The following is a 14,981-nucleotide window of genomic DNA, read 5'->3' as shown; positions in this document are numbered from 1 at the left end:
AATGCATGATTTTCCATCGCCAAAAAAAAGTAGTAATAGTAGCAAACACTGCCAGTTCGCACAGGAACGAGTGTCATGAAAGTAATTTGATTTGAACCCTCAGAGAGATTTCTCGAATGGGTGAAATAAAACAAGGCAATTCCATGCAACCAAACAAAGATACTTCCCCCCAAATTTATTTGACGAAACGTGGTTTATTCCCTTTCCCCAAAAACGCCCTTCGCCATTCTGAAAATAGGTTCGGATGAGATAATCGAAAAGAACAAGTACTCGCAGTTGGTGGTATCTACGAAAAAGGAAATGGAAATAACGGCAGAGCTTTTCTGTGCCCATCAATCCATGCATATATCATCAAACTTCGACCAAGATCACACTAGCTGCTATGCGCACGCATTAGAAGCTACAGAACTGCTTAGTACAGGCTCTGTGGAATTTAGAATGTGAATCAGCAAGTGCTTACCCTCGCAAGTGGATCCTCAGCATCTGCCGTTACAAGTGAAGGACTCTCCACACTTCCATGATTTATAGGGCCAGTGGTCGTGTATGCACGAGGCTCGATAGCCGGTCTCATGTGGGCTGGTGTGGGACTCGATGCAGGATGTTGTGTACCGCGCGTACCATTTTGCGAGTTGGGGCTCTCTTCATTAGCGGATTGCCTAACCTCCCTACCCTTCTCGAGCAATGCACCCCCAAGAGTTGCACATTTCAAGATTGTCTGAATAAGATGATTTTGTTTCAGAGGCTTCGAAAGATATTCATCCATTTGGGCTTGAATACATTTTTCACGATCACCCAACATAGCGTGTGCTGTAAGTGCGATAATGGGCGTCCTTTGCGTTCCAAGACTTCGTTCGTACTCCCTAATCTTAGCGGTTGCTTCAAATCCTCCCTAAAATAATGTTAGTCATCTCCAGTGTTATATTGTGATTGCGCATTGCACTTACCATAATTGGCATTTGAACGTCCATGAGGATAACATCGTATCGTTTCTCCTTGATAGCATCTAGTGCTTCTTGACCATTGCCAACGACAGTAACGACGTGATGATACTTTTCTAGAATCTTCACTGCCAAACGTTGATTGACAATGTTATCTTCGGCCAGGAGAATGTCGAAGGATTTTGTGTTGTCCGCCAATGAAGGTGCAGCTCGATTTTCCAAGGCAGGAATCATACCATTGCCAAGATCGATTGTTAAACATGGAGTGGTCATGTAAGAAGTGATACCAAGATCCAAAGCAGACTTCAAGCTGACATGGACAACAGGAGCCAAGAGAACAATTGGGATATACTTGAACTCATCGATTGATCGCAGTTTTCGAGCGGACTCAATTGAGTCCACAACAATCACATCATAAGTTGAAGCAATCTTCTCCTTGGTTCTTCCATTGCCGAGAAGAATGGTGTGCTGCTCAGAGTCGACAACAACGGGTACCAAACCAAGTTGTGTAAGCATAGTGATTATTTCTTTGCCATGACCAGTCTGTCCTTTGTCGATAAACAAAACATTGTGGCCTTGATATGGCTTGAGTTGTTTCTGAATGAAGCTGATATCTGAGGTTGCGAGACGGACTGTACATGTGAAGTAGAATGAACTGCCTTTTCCGTACTGACTCTTGACCCAAACATCCCCACGCATGAGATTTACAAGTCTCTTCGAAATTGATAAACCTAAACCAGTACCTCCGAATTTTCTCGTCATAGATCCATCTGCTTGTTGGAAAGTGTCGAAAATCAAATTGAGTTTATCAGCTTGAATACCGATACCAGTGTCAGAAACGCAGAACTCGACTGCATACTCATTTGGCGCACAATGATCTTGCTCGGCCTTCTGAATCGTCAAAGAAACCTCACCATGCTCTGTGAACTTGATAGCGTTTCCAACCAAGTTGAGAATAATTTGTCGAAGACGGAACGAATCACCAACCACGTGATCTGGAACTGAGCTATCTACGCGGTAAGTGAGATCTAAGAATTTCTCATTTGCCTTGACAGCAAGAGTCTTCAGTGCGTTGAAGACGGTTCCTCTAAGGGTGTAAGGAATCTCCTCCATGATCATGCGATTTGCTTCGATCTTTGACAAATCAAGAATATCATCAATGATGGTCAATAAACTGTTGGCCAAGTTGTGAACAATATTGAGCATTTCTCGTTGATATTGAGTAAGATCGGTGTCGAGTGTCAACTGAGTCATACCAATGATACCGTTCATCTATCACCAAGGTTAGCGAACAAGTATATTCATTAGATTAAGGAGAATAAAAGATTGGGCAAAGGGGTCAGTGATGAACAAAATAAGCCTGCCACGTAGAGCATTTCAATGTTCAAGCTAATACAAATAATTGAAAATGCACCCAAGCGTAATGCAAAAACAAGAGCAGGGAATGGAGTTGTACTAACAGGTGTTCGAATCTCGTGAGACATATTGGCCAAGAATTCAGACTTCGTTCTGTTGGCGAATTCGGCAGCTTCCCTAGCCAAGGTGTTTCTTTGAATACTGTCCCTCAAATTGTACACCATCTGGTTGATCTTTCGTTTCAACTCATCCATCTCTCCAGATGCCTCAACAGTGATCAATTTTGTGAAGTCGCCATCGGTTGCGGCGTTAGTAATATCACCAAAGGCGCGCACTTGAGTTGTCAAGTTGTTAGCCATGGTATTGACATCCGTTGTGATCTCTTTCCAACGGCCGCCAATCCCGGCAACGTCAGCTTGACCGCCCATCTTGCCATCCACACCCACATCTTTGGCGACTCTTTGCACTTCATTGGAGAAGATACTCAATCTGTCTACCATGTTATTTATGGTTTCCTTTAGTATGAGTATTTCACCCGCAGCTGCAACCTCAATCTTCTGACTCATGTCTCCGTTGGCAATAGCTTGTGTAACAGTCGAGATACCTCGTACTTGAGTAGTCAAGTTTCTGGCCATGGTGTTCACATTTTCGGTGAGGTCTTTCCATTTTCCTTCGACGTTATCAACTTGCGCTTGCCCACCAAGAGTTCCATCAGTTCCGACCTCCCTGGCGACTTTGCTAACCTCAAAAGCGAATGTGCCAAGTCTGTCCACCATGGTGTTGATGGTATCTTTCAGCGAAGCGATTTCTCCCTGAACTTCCACTTCAATCTTCTTGGTCAAATCTCCTCTGGCGACAGCGGTGGTAACCTTTGCGATCTCTCGTACTTGTGTCGTAAGATTCATGGCCATACCGTTCACATTTTCGGTGAGGTCTCTCCAAGTGCCTTCAACATCATGCACTGTTGCTTGCCCACCCAGTCTACCTTCGGTACCGACCTCCCTAGCAATCTTCGTGACTTCTCGCGCAAATTGTTGTAATTGGTCCACCATGGAATTTATAGTCTCCTTCAACTGCTTGATTTCACCCTTACACTCTGCTTGAACCTTTTGAGTCAGATCTCCCTTTGCGACAGCTGTTGTGACAATTGCTATGTCGCGTACTTGTGTGGTGAGGTTATTGGCCATAGCGTTGACATTCACTATCAATGTGTTCCACATGCCCTGGACGCCTTCGATTTCTGCTTGGCCGCCAAGAATACCTTCAGTTCCTACATCTCTTGCTACGCGGGTGACCTCGGCAGCGAACGTTCTCAGTTGATCCACCATGGTATTGATCGTTTGTTGCAGTTGGAGTATCTCACCCTGAGCTGGTCTCTCAATCTTTTGTGTGAGATCTCCATGAGCTACAGCAGTAGTGACTGAAGCAATTTCTCGGACTTGATCGGTGAGATTTTGTGCCATAACGTTGACTGTAAATAATTAGAAAGTCCGCCCATATACTTCAGATAAGACCCTCAAAGTGGTAAAATACATACCATTGTCAGTCAACTCCTTCCATGTACCATCAACACCAGAAATCTTGGCTTGTCCGCCAAGAATACCTTCTGTTCCGACCTCTCTAGCTACACGAGAAACCTCACTAGAGAATATCTGAAGCTGATCCATCATTGTATTGATAACCTAGAAAAGAGTTAGAGATGGTGGAGGGGAAAAACTCTGACATGATATGCTTACCCGCTTGAAAGTTGTAATCTCAGGGTCCATCTCCACGGAGTGGATTTGTACTTTCTTACTGAGATCACCTCTAGCTACAGCTGTGACAATCTCTCCTATTTCTCGTAAAGCTTTTTGGAAAGCCTCGTTGGCTTGTTGATGCTTCTTCAGTTCTCTTTCGAGAGCTGCTACGCGTTCGACCTCGAGAACATTAAGTGCTTGTTCTTGTCTCTGCTTCTGCTCAAACAGTTGAGCGTGTACACCGGCCAACTCAGACTTTTGACTATCGAGTTGTTTCGATTGATCGTCGACATGTTCGCGGAGTGCTTCGAGTTCTTCATCACTTAATTTTGTAAATTTAGGAGGTCTTTCACCGCCGGTGGGGGCTTCTCTAGCGGCAAGCAACGAATTTACAAGTTGTTGTCGGGAGGTAGTACTACTCTTCGAGGCTCGGGATGGAGCACCAGTGAGTACATCTGCGAAAGCAGATGGAGCACCTAATTCATTCGGCGTATCTGGTAGGGATTGATTATTGACTGTGATGGCCTTTGCTTCCAATCTTTGGACTCTTGATACCAGAGCGGCAAGTTCTCGTTCGAGGGCAAGCTTCTCTGCTGTATCTGCACCCGGTAACCTAATCCCTTTGTTGCCGTAAACATTTGTTTGTGGAAGATCGAGACTCGATAATGCGAGAGTTTGCAGGATCGCAGTAGTATGTGCTATTGTAGAATCCCCCATTTTGGTCTCTGTATATGCAGCCAGGCTGCTAAGTCGTAACAAAGAATTTTCCGTCTACCATGAAGTCAAAAATGTCAGTTACCCGCTTCGACGGTGTCGGATTTTTCGATCGGTAAAATGTAATACGAGGTAGTGGTGTCAAGGAGTGGACGAGCTGCAATTTTGTCAGGTTGAGATGAATGGGTGGGTTGGTGAGTGGGTGAGTCGAAGAAGACTTCACGACTGCATGTCGCTCTTAAATTGAGGGAAAAGGGGAAGAAGTATTGCAGTGATTGCGAGTAAAATAGGAATTACCTCGACTCTTTTGAAGATGTGTGAAGTGGATGTCTTTTCTCTAGTAGAAAGTCCAACGACTTGTCTCCCTTGTCAGGTCGACAACTTTTGATCTCCACTACGAAGCGATAATGCCGATTTCCGATTGGAAGGAATTTTAAAACAGGACCGACCCTGATAAAATAGGTGGAAAGGGAATGAACGGGGTGATAAGGGAAAAAAAAAAGGTTGATGATAGATAAATTATTATAATACAGAAAAGATTTAAGTTTCGAGGAGAGAAAGTTGGAAAGGGTAATGTGAGGGTTGAGAAGCGAAGTGTGTGAAGTGAAGTGAAGTGTGTGAAGTGAAGTGTGAGTGAGGTGTGAGTGAGGTGTGAGTGAGTGTGACTTGGTTGTATTCCGGACCCGAGAGAGTGAGTGTACTAGGTAGGTCGTTTTTGGTGCAGATGGATACAGTGAAAGAGGGGAGAGAGGGGGTGGAAGTAGCAGTTGTTATTGTCGTCTCCGAGGATTGAAATTCTTTCGCTCTCTTTTATGTTTTCGTGTGGTGCTGTGTGAAGCAAGAGAGAAGAGTGGTTTCTCTACTTACACAGTATGCATAATTGGATGTTGTCGGTGGGGAGGGAATTGTACGGAGTGTGAAGATCTAATATTTGTACCTAATCAAAGATACGTCTACCTAGGTATGTCGGTCGGTAGGTAGAGAGGAGGTAGAAGAAGCTTCTCTCCCCCTTCGATATTGTATGGTACTGGCGCTGGAACTGGAACTGGTATTGATTTGCTTGTGCTGACTGAGTGTATGGTCTGATATGGGATGGTATACTTCGTAGTGTAGTATAGTGTGTGATGGCAAATTGAGTTTCGGGTTCTTTGGATTGGGATCTCTTCCTTCCAGGGTTCCCCCAATTTCACTTCACTTATCTGACTTGAATCACAGGCAGGGGCTTAGCGGTTCAGCAGTTTATCGCTTATTTCCATAGGGACCAAACCTTCCGCAAGGTGACTTTGATATACACGGAATACACCTGGGCAATGCTAACTAACTAACCTATAATTCACAACTCATTTACAATCCACTACCGACATATATACTAATTCATCTAATTCATCCAATTCATCCAATTCATCTAATACAAGATTCATTATCAATAGCAGAAGGTGGAACAGAGAAAGCAAAGAGAAAGAGAAAAGGACAATCTTAGAGAAAAGAAAAAAAAAGAATAAAGAAAAAGAGATATAACTAGTTATTCCATTCTATAAATATACTTATCAAACAATACCTAATCATATCCGTCTTCCCTTCTCTTAGCTATCATTCCCAAGTACACACCGGCTTCTCGACTTCTTCTCCGCTTCGAAAACCTATCATTATCAGACCTATCATGGACGAAACGTCAAATTCAACCTTTTCGACGAGCAAGGGATAAAAAGAAAGGTAAGAATCCTGAATGGCTTGTGTGTCCCAGGGATACATTTGCCAATCCATACCCAAGTAGGTGAACGTGCGAATCGTATCCCATCTCACATTCTTCCCATCTGACCACGACAACACCTTTATATTGGAGGAAATGATCTCTTCTTCTATCCAATGACCCTTCCTTCTAACTGCTGCTCGCCTCAACATGCAGATGCAGTACTCGGCTGTATCGTTAGCACACTTCAGTCCTATCTTGCCCAAGTTAAAGTGGAATATACTTCAATCATCATATCACGAGTCTTTGAAAGCATCACGAGTGAGATCGATTTGACACTGACGACTGAGGCTTTTATTTGTTGTACTCCGTACTTCGTATCGCAAAGTCTTGGATAACGGTTCCTTGTGCTTAATGTTCATCAATCATCCCTCCATCCCGTCTACTTCATCCTTCCCTTCCTGAGGCTTCCTTGCCAACACGTTGGGTCCCTGGCATGATTCGAACAACGCAGCCAATCTTAGAAACGGTATAATCTGGGGATAAACCTGGAGAGCGTAAGAAGTCAGACCATTCGATATATTCCGACTCAAGACCAGAGGCCTCCATCGTCTACCGAAGGGAAGGAGCCATTAATCTCTTGAACCCTTACAAGCCTCGATATGTCAATTTGTCAAATCAAAAACTGTGTCACCGGAATGGCAGGAATCACAGAATTGAAACGTTTCAGATTACAGATCATTCAAGTAGATCTCTGCGCCCGATCTTCCTCTTCCGCTTCCATCAGACCAAGATTTACGACCACTGGTGGACCAACAGGGCCTTGTGTAATCAAACTTGGGTGTCAGTTTCGAGAAGGGATCGACACCAGTTGCATGCATTAACTTAATTCTTATTGCCTGAAAAAGCGAACCTACCTAAGCATCCACCCAACTAGCTGATGGGACGTTGTTCGGTTAGTGCTTCCCATTTTCTTTTCAATACACCGCTGCTTCAATCACCACCAAACGTGTACGATGACACGGAAGCACGAAGAAGCCCTCGAGCCCCTCCAATTCCTTTTTCCCATCTCGAAAAGCGGCCTTCGAAATGTGAAGCACCAATAGTTCATCTTTTGCTTAACTCCGGGGATTGTGCAATCTGCATGCGCAAATGGCATGAGTGGGAACTATCTACGGACGTACCGGTTGTGATTGGCATTGACTGGCATGGTCATCAACTCAACCCCCTTATCAAAATCCATGCGGAGGCTGTGTACTCCATCGTATCACACGCATTTTTGTTCAAAGGCTCAAGAATCCGTTACCGTTACTAATAAGATATTCTGAGATACCCTACTAAACCTTTCTTCTTTCGTTTCGTTCAACCCCATCAATAGCTTCTTCATACACGGCAAAACCGAGGCCAATAAAGCAAAAGAAACCGCATGAAAGAGCCGCTTCATGCTCCATGAGCCTCATTCAAAGAAGCTCCAGTTTTCATACTTCCTTTTCTTGGCTTTTATGACGCCCTGAGCGGATCTAAATTCAATTTCTTTATAAAAATTTGATACCAAAATTTTTACCAAAATTTTTGTACAAATCACAAGTGAGTCAGTGACAAAGAAAGTCTTTCATTCTTCCCCTTCCCTATCTTATGTCCATTTTCTCAAAAGGATTCTCCAAACCCATCCCTCAAAATCCGAAAACCAACAAACAAAAGCACTCCAAACCCCCGAAAACCTTTTCCCGTCGGAAAATGCGAGTCAATTCTCTTTTTTCCCGTCCCAAAATCTCAGGGTCCTAAAATCCTTGGTGCAGTGGACCCTTTATTTCCCTATTTTAGCACCGACCTGCCATGCTTGCCACGCTTGCCCAGCGTCCTAAATACTTACAAAGTACATACTATACCCTAATCAGCACAAACTCTCTGGCACATCTCCATAAATAAGGCTCGGCTACGAGTCGGCCGGTGCTTCGGATCTTTTGCAGCGTATGAAGGACATACGAAAGAAGATGTGTGTTTTGTACGAGATCTACCGATATATAGCACCTCTCCATTTGTTTCTCTCATCAGGTGCGGTGCGGGCTCTTTGACCTGCTGGTTAGGTACTTATTGTATGACTGTCCCGTCGTATGCTGGTATATAAAAATTTGCATTTATCAGGAGGGATAGAAAGCCTGAGAGACGTTGGCTTCTCTTATGAAATATCTGATAGTTTTATATTATATATATCGAAAAGCTATAATATTATTTATAGTCCTACAGTATAGTACTAGGGCACAGCTGTTCGTCGAACACCAAAACCGCATTAAAACTCATATAATTGATTAATATAATTTTTAATAATAATATAGTTTATAGATAATAAATTTTATATCAATGTGTTTAATTTTCATTAAATACTAACAAAAATAAAATCGTTTATTTTTAGGATTTTTACTGACTATAAATTCTATATAGAAACTCAATATAAATTCGAAATATTGAGATTTATTAGTAAAATAAGTGAAAATCAAGAACTTTTTTTAAAATTAATTTAATCTTATAAGTAGTAATATTCCTATAATCTTAAAGTATAAATAAATATTAAAACTGAATTCTTTAATATATAATAAAAAATTTAAGAAAATTTTAATTCATTATAATCATTTTGAGTATGTTTTTTCTATTATGATAAATAGTAAATTGACTGTTTTTGGTGTGATTTTTATGTTCGATGAGCAGCTGTACATGGTTACTAAATTATCAACCACACCACCTCCCCTTTCCATCTCTATCTCCATCTCCATCTCATCCTCACCCTCCATCTCATAGCCCACACACACACCATATCTTCAACACTCCAAACTCCATCCTCCAGCCCAACGAACACATCCCCATGCCAGCCCAATAACGACCCTACATCTATCTCTTTCTACCTCCCCACCACAGGTCCCTTCCCTTGCCATCGCATACCATCCCATACCACAACATCCCATACCACAACATCCCATACCACAACATCCCATACCACAACATACCATACCACAACATCCCATACCACACCACACCACACTCGAGCAATTCCACAAATCCCACAAATATCACCCACCTACCTACCTACCTACCTACCTACCCGAGCTACCCACCACCCTTCCTCCCTCCCTCCCTCCCAGTTCCAAAAAATCACAACACAACAGCCCTATCCAACTATCCAATTATCCAATTATCCAAATCTACTGGCTACACTCCCCTCTCCCCCTCGTTCCTCCCTCCCCCACACCACCCAAAAATCCCAGTAGCTACTACCGGATGTAATACACATCCCAGTATCCATCCCAGCATCGCATTCTCCCTTCTCCATTTTACTTTTCGCCTCTTTGCGTGTCCAATGTTGAATGTTCCAATGTGCATCGATTTGACAAACCCATCATCCGAATGCCGATATTGAGGAATCTGAAATGATGAATCCGATTTCAGAGAATGAGAAAACGAATATTCCAAACCCAAAATAAATGGAGATAGGGTTAGATTCGAAATCAAAAAAAAGGGGAATTCAGAATTAGAGTTGGAAAGGTAGAGAGATATTGAATAGCATAGCATAGAAGAGCATAGCAAAGTAAAGTATAACCATAGTCTTCTTTTGTATATGTAGAAATGTATTCTGATCCCGATTCTGAGAGGTAAAATTATTTATATATTTATATACCTACCTACCCACCTACTTCCCTAAACACCCCCCTCCCTGCCTCCCTGCCCCATTATGATCCCTCTCCTCTCCTTCTCCACCCAGCCGCAAAACACACAATCATTTCCAAGTCACGGATTTTCAGAATCGATATCTCAATATTTCTACATGCCTAACCTACATACATATTTACATAAAGCCACCTCGCCTTCCTTTCACTCTCACCCTCGCCTCATTGCCCCCCTCCACCTCAGTCCAATCCAGCCAACCCAAACCAAACCCAAACCAAAGAAGCAAAGCAACCACCACAACTCAAACTCAACCCCTAGCAGCCATAAATCCATCAATCAACCTACACACAAATTCCCCCTTTGCGAGATCTTCAAATATTCATCTCAATAATTAGTTCCGTATCTACCCCTATTGTTTTTCCCGAACATCTTTCCACACACCTTCCATATTCTGCTCAAATCCCCAAAGTAATAAAACAAATCTCACCAAACCCCACCGAAACCTCAGAGAAAAGGAATAAAGATTATCTAAATCCCAAAACAAATATGCCAGTGGTATCTCTCAGTCAAAAGAATAACGCCTATCATCTTATCCCGCCTCCTGTCATAGACTCATAATTACTTCGCGTCATGCAAAGATCCCATCTTTCTCACCATTGAAAAGAGCCAACCTCCCTTATCTTCGAGGTAGGTTATTTGCTCCAAATCTTGGTCCACCTCCACTTGCCAAACTTTGTCTCACAATCATTTCGGCTGCTGCAGCTGCGGCCAATCTCTCCTTCTGCCTACTTCTATCCCTCAAATAAGCCGTTGCCTCCGGTCTCATCCTGAGAATTCTCAAAATCATATCATCACTCGGATCTGCCTGCGCCTGTTTCCTCTTCTCTTCCTTGGCCTTTTTCATGGTTCCCAAGTTTCTGCTTAACATGATACTCTTACTCCTGCGCATTGAAGTCGACCCCATGAGACCTCCAAAAGAAGCACCGAGAGTTGCAGGAGCCGAAAGACGATTACGTTGTTGTTGAGCACGTTGAGCGGTTGCAGTGGCCATTCTTTCCGAGGTGCGAATGAGGTTATCGGTGCTGTCAAAGTAGAAGAAATTCAGTGTAGCGAGTTCGTGATATTTAGGGGACTTGAGTACATCAGCGGGCACTCCCATTGCTTCGCCAGTTTGCTCGTCCCGGGCATGGAAAAATTCGAATAGAAGTTCAAGCCATTTGAAAACAATGTCCATTTCTTGTTGTGTGAGAGGTCTTTGAGTAGATGGCTTGTCTGAGAGAGGTGGAACTAGGAGACTCTCGAGTGCGATGAGAACCTCCTTCCATAGTCGAGTCATTACCATAATCATGGATGCATCTGTTAGAGTCTGCTTCATAATGGCGAAATTCTCGTCGAAGTAATTGAACAGTGGCTTTAAAGCATTCTCGACGTCTTGGGGGGTCAAGGTTGGAGCTATTGATTGCCTGTTCTTCCAGAGACTAGTTACAGATGCTACTGAAATACCTCGAGATAGTAAGCCCCTTAGGGCTTCATGCGAGAGACTACTATTAATATATTGCGAAAGCTATGATCGTTAGTCTATGGGATGGAGTCGCAGAATTTTTGATAAACTTAGACGTACCTTATCCGTGATCTTACGCGTCATATCTCTTTCAGTTCTCTTTAGCAACCGGAATGCCTTTCCAAAATAGAATTGGATATCATCACGTTCACCCTCCATACTGACACGCAACAATAAACGACCTTGAGTATCAAGGTTAAGCCAGTACTCACGAGGCATATAGTCGCTGAAGTGAGCTGGATCCAATTTCAAAGAAGTTCTTCCAACATAATCATGGTCACCAAATGTATCCCAGTCCCAAATTGTCGCAATAATGTTCAATGCACCTTGGACTGTTATATCCACGGACTCATCCCACCGGGGATTGAGACTTCTCATTACGACTCGAGTCTTGGCTAAGCGCTTTTGATATTCGTCGCCGAGAACGACATATGGATCGCTGGTGCCGTTTGGATCACAAGACTTGAGATCCTCGCCCTCCACGATCTTGATGGTAAATACATATTTCGCAGTTCTTCTCTTTTTCTCTACCGGTGGTGCGTTTTTGGCAAGAAGCTCTGCACATGCATCGACGTTGATTATTTTCTCAAGTGCATCAAGTTGCTGCACGGCATATTCGATATTGTTGAGTTTAACAAATGACTGTAATTGCATTAGACATGGCATTCTACATTTGTATATATTGAACTTACTTCAGGGTAGAATTGGAAAGGTTCTATCTTCTCCTTGTTGTTCCAAGCCTCTTTAGCCAGTTGCATCCATTTCTCCTGTTTTGTTTGTGATGCAGCCGCTACTTGCGCGGGAGATAGTCTGTCCATCTCTTTCGAGAACTTTTGCTCGATGACTTCGCAATATCTCGCCAATCCAATGCCAAAGGATTTCGACAGAGCTGTCATGAATTTGGCGTGCTGGATCGTGTCGGCCCAATTGAGTTGGAAGATCTGATCAGCCATTTGATTGAAAAGACGGAACACATCAATGATAGACACACTATGACGTTCATCATCTGATGGGACTTGGTCAGGATTATCCGAGCGAACCTGAAATTGATCTTGTTTGATAGCTTGGTCAACAAGATCTACTGTTTTCGCATCGGCACTGCGGATCCAGCGCCAAACAAAGTCAGCAAGCAAATCCTCTATATTGAAAGCAAAGGATCTACTAGGCAGAACTTTGTGATGAATACCGCGGATCTCCACAAGCTCCTTATATAGATCAAACCCATCTTGTAGAGGGACTTCGCTTTCGTTGGTATGTGCTACGTGCAAGATTCTCTGGATCAAATCATTCGCATCATCCTCAAAGCTAGGAAACATTGTCTCGACAAGGATTGTTAGAGGATTGACACCCATGATTTCGGGATTTTTCCGATATCTTTTCTGAATCCGCTCACATAATTTTACGACAGATTTCCCCAATTGAACGACATGGAAAAATTCCCACTCCTCTTGATTTTGAGGAACCTCTGCTTCAAGATATTCCCTATACACTTCTGCCGCTTTAGATTTAAGACCCTCAATCAACTGTTCGACATAAGTATCATAGCCACCAGGGCTTGTTGAGAATAAGGGATCGCTTTTGATATGGGTCTCTAAGATGAGCAGGACTGGGCCAGGAGAAGGTGGCTTAGCTTCATAGCAATGTTGCAGAAGATCATATAGATCACGGAGAAGTGCGTCATGTAGACTTGTCAAAGTTTGACGGTATAAAGCAAAATCATGTATCGTCCATTCACTTTGATCGAAAGAAGACAGACTTGCAGAATGTGTATGCGTATTTGCACGTTTCGTTTCCAAAGGCGATGGTGGGTTCTTGATAAACTCAAAGGCGCTATCAAGCTCATCAAGCCCAATCTCCTGATCTAAGAATTTTTGGCTTGCAACATCCAAGAACAAAACGAGCCTTGAGATTTGTGGAATTCTCCAGCGAATACACAATTCGGTCAACAACTCTAGAGACTGTTTGCTGAGAGGCTGAGAATCGGCGCCATCAGCTTGAGCATGGATCTGATCATAAGTCATGGCATAAGTCAAGATAGTTCGATAGTATGCTCGTGTATCTGTCGGTATAAATGTATATGTGGACTCTTCCAGAAATATCTTTGAGGGTTCATCGTCCTCCAGGGACAATGAAGACATATCTGCAGGTTGTTCGAAATTGTAGCCAGAGCCTCCATCTATGGGGCTTGTTATAGCTATAGATTTAGCTAAGTCTGCATATGCTTGATCCTCAGCACCTGAGGTGGTCATGGAAAGTGGTGGGAGTGGTGGGAGAGCTCTATTCTTGCCGGAGGCCTTGACAAGATCTGGTCTAGCTTGAAGTATCTCAGAAATCATGGCCGAAAGTTCTGGTATTTCTGACCTCTTCCATGTCTGGTATCCCTCATCAACGTCAAAATCCTCGCTTCGTAGAGTTCGTTTGGTGTTTGCATTCAAGCAATGCTGGTAAGATTTCAGATCACTGAGAGCTGCGGACTCCGTCCAAATACTTTTATTTAAGTCAATGTCTGTTTGAACTTCCGAATTACTCATACCAAATATTCTTCCAACAACTTGCGCCATAGGCATATCTTTAACATCGTAGCTCACTGGTGCAGTCACTTCAATGGAATGCCCACCGCCAGGAGCAGTGGAAGAGTTGACATATAGATCTTGCGAATTCGTCAATAGCTTATTCTCCAAGGTTGAGAGACGACTCATCAGCTCGGGTCGATCTTTGTCTTTGTCAAGATCCTTGAGAGTTGCACTAATCAGTCTCACGAACAGAGCCACATGGCGATCCACAAGACTTTTCCACGATTCATCATCCGCCGCTTTGCCCTTCTGTAAAGATTTAGTGGTATTGGAATAGAATATCAGAACCAAGTCTTCAACACGTCTCTCTTTGTCCATACGCTTTCGAAATCCTGGTTCAGTAAGAGCTGTATAGGCCTCTGCGAAGGTTCTTTTGACAGCCGGTTCTCTGTATTCCGGGCGCCTCTCAGTCCCTGTCAAGACTCCTTGCAAGCGCTTCTCTAACTGCGACATAAATCCATGGGGGAATTTGGTTTTTGTATCCTTCATAAGAGAAAAATCCTGCATCAGCTCTCCTATCATGACACTCTTCCTCGAAATAATCTTTCTCTCTGCGGGGATGTACTGTTTGGTCTTTCGTCGAGGTTGGAGGAGGTGGTGCAGATATGCAACCCTGAGGGCGAATGTGTATGCATCGGTATAACCAATAGCTTTCGGTCGTGATCGTGAACTATTTCGAGATATGGACATGCGCTCACTATTTGCAAGACTGTTCACCCGACGGTTGGGTCGAGCTCGAGAGGCGGACGACAT

General features: G+C 43.3%; 2 protein-coding genes across 2 annotated transcripts; both read right to left on the bottom strand.

Annotated features, from left to right (window-relative positions):
- Positions 1 to 373: 373 nt before the first annotated feature.
- On the bottom strand, positions 374 to 4,747 carry EAF01_006140 (uncharacterized protein; the record flags this gene model as incomplete). The annotated part of the gene is made up of 6 exons (XM_038914394.1): positions 374 to 400; positions 461 to 889; positions 945 to 2,210; positions 2,399 to 3,765; positions 3,832 to 3,976; positions 4,031 to 4,747. The coding sequence occupies 6 exons, from the start codon at positions 4,745 to 4,747 to the stop codon at positions 374 to 376; spliced, it is 3,951 nt and encodes a 1,316-aa protein (XP_038770843.1).
- Positions 4,748 to 10,770: 6,023 nt separating this feature from the next.
- EAF01_006139 (uncharacterized protein) lies at positions 10,771 to 14,981 on the bottom strand (the record flags this gene model as incomplete). The annotated part of the gene is made up of 3 exons (XM_038914393.1): positions 10,771 to 11,658; positions 11,716 to 12,297; positions 12,348 to 14,981. The coding sequence occupies 3 exons, from the start codon at positions 14,979 to 14,981 to the stop codon at positions 10,771 to 10,773; spliced, it is 4,104 nt and encodes a 1,367-aa protein (XP_038770842.1).

Source organism: Botrytis porri, assembly GCF_014898465.1.
Source record: "Botrytis porri strain MUCL 3234 chromosome Unknown BPOR_007, whole genome shotgun sequence".
NCBI lineage: Eukaryota > Fungi > Ascomycota > Leotiomycetes > Helotiales > Sclerotiniaceae > Botrytis > Botrytis porri.
This window is presented reverse-complemented; position numbering and strand designations above follow the sequence as displayed.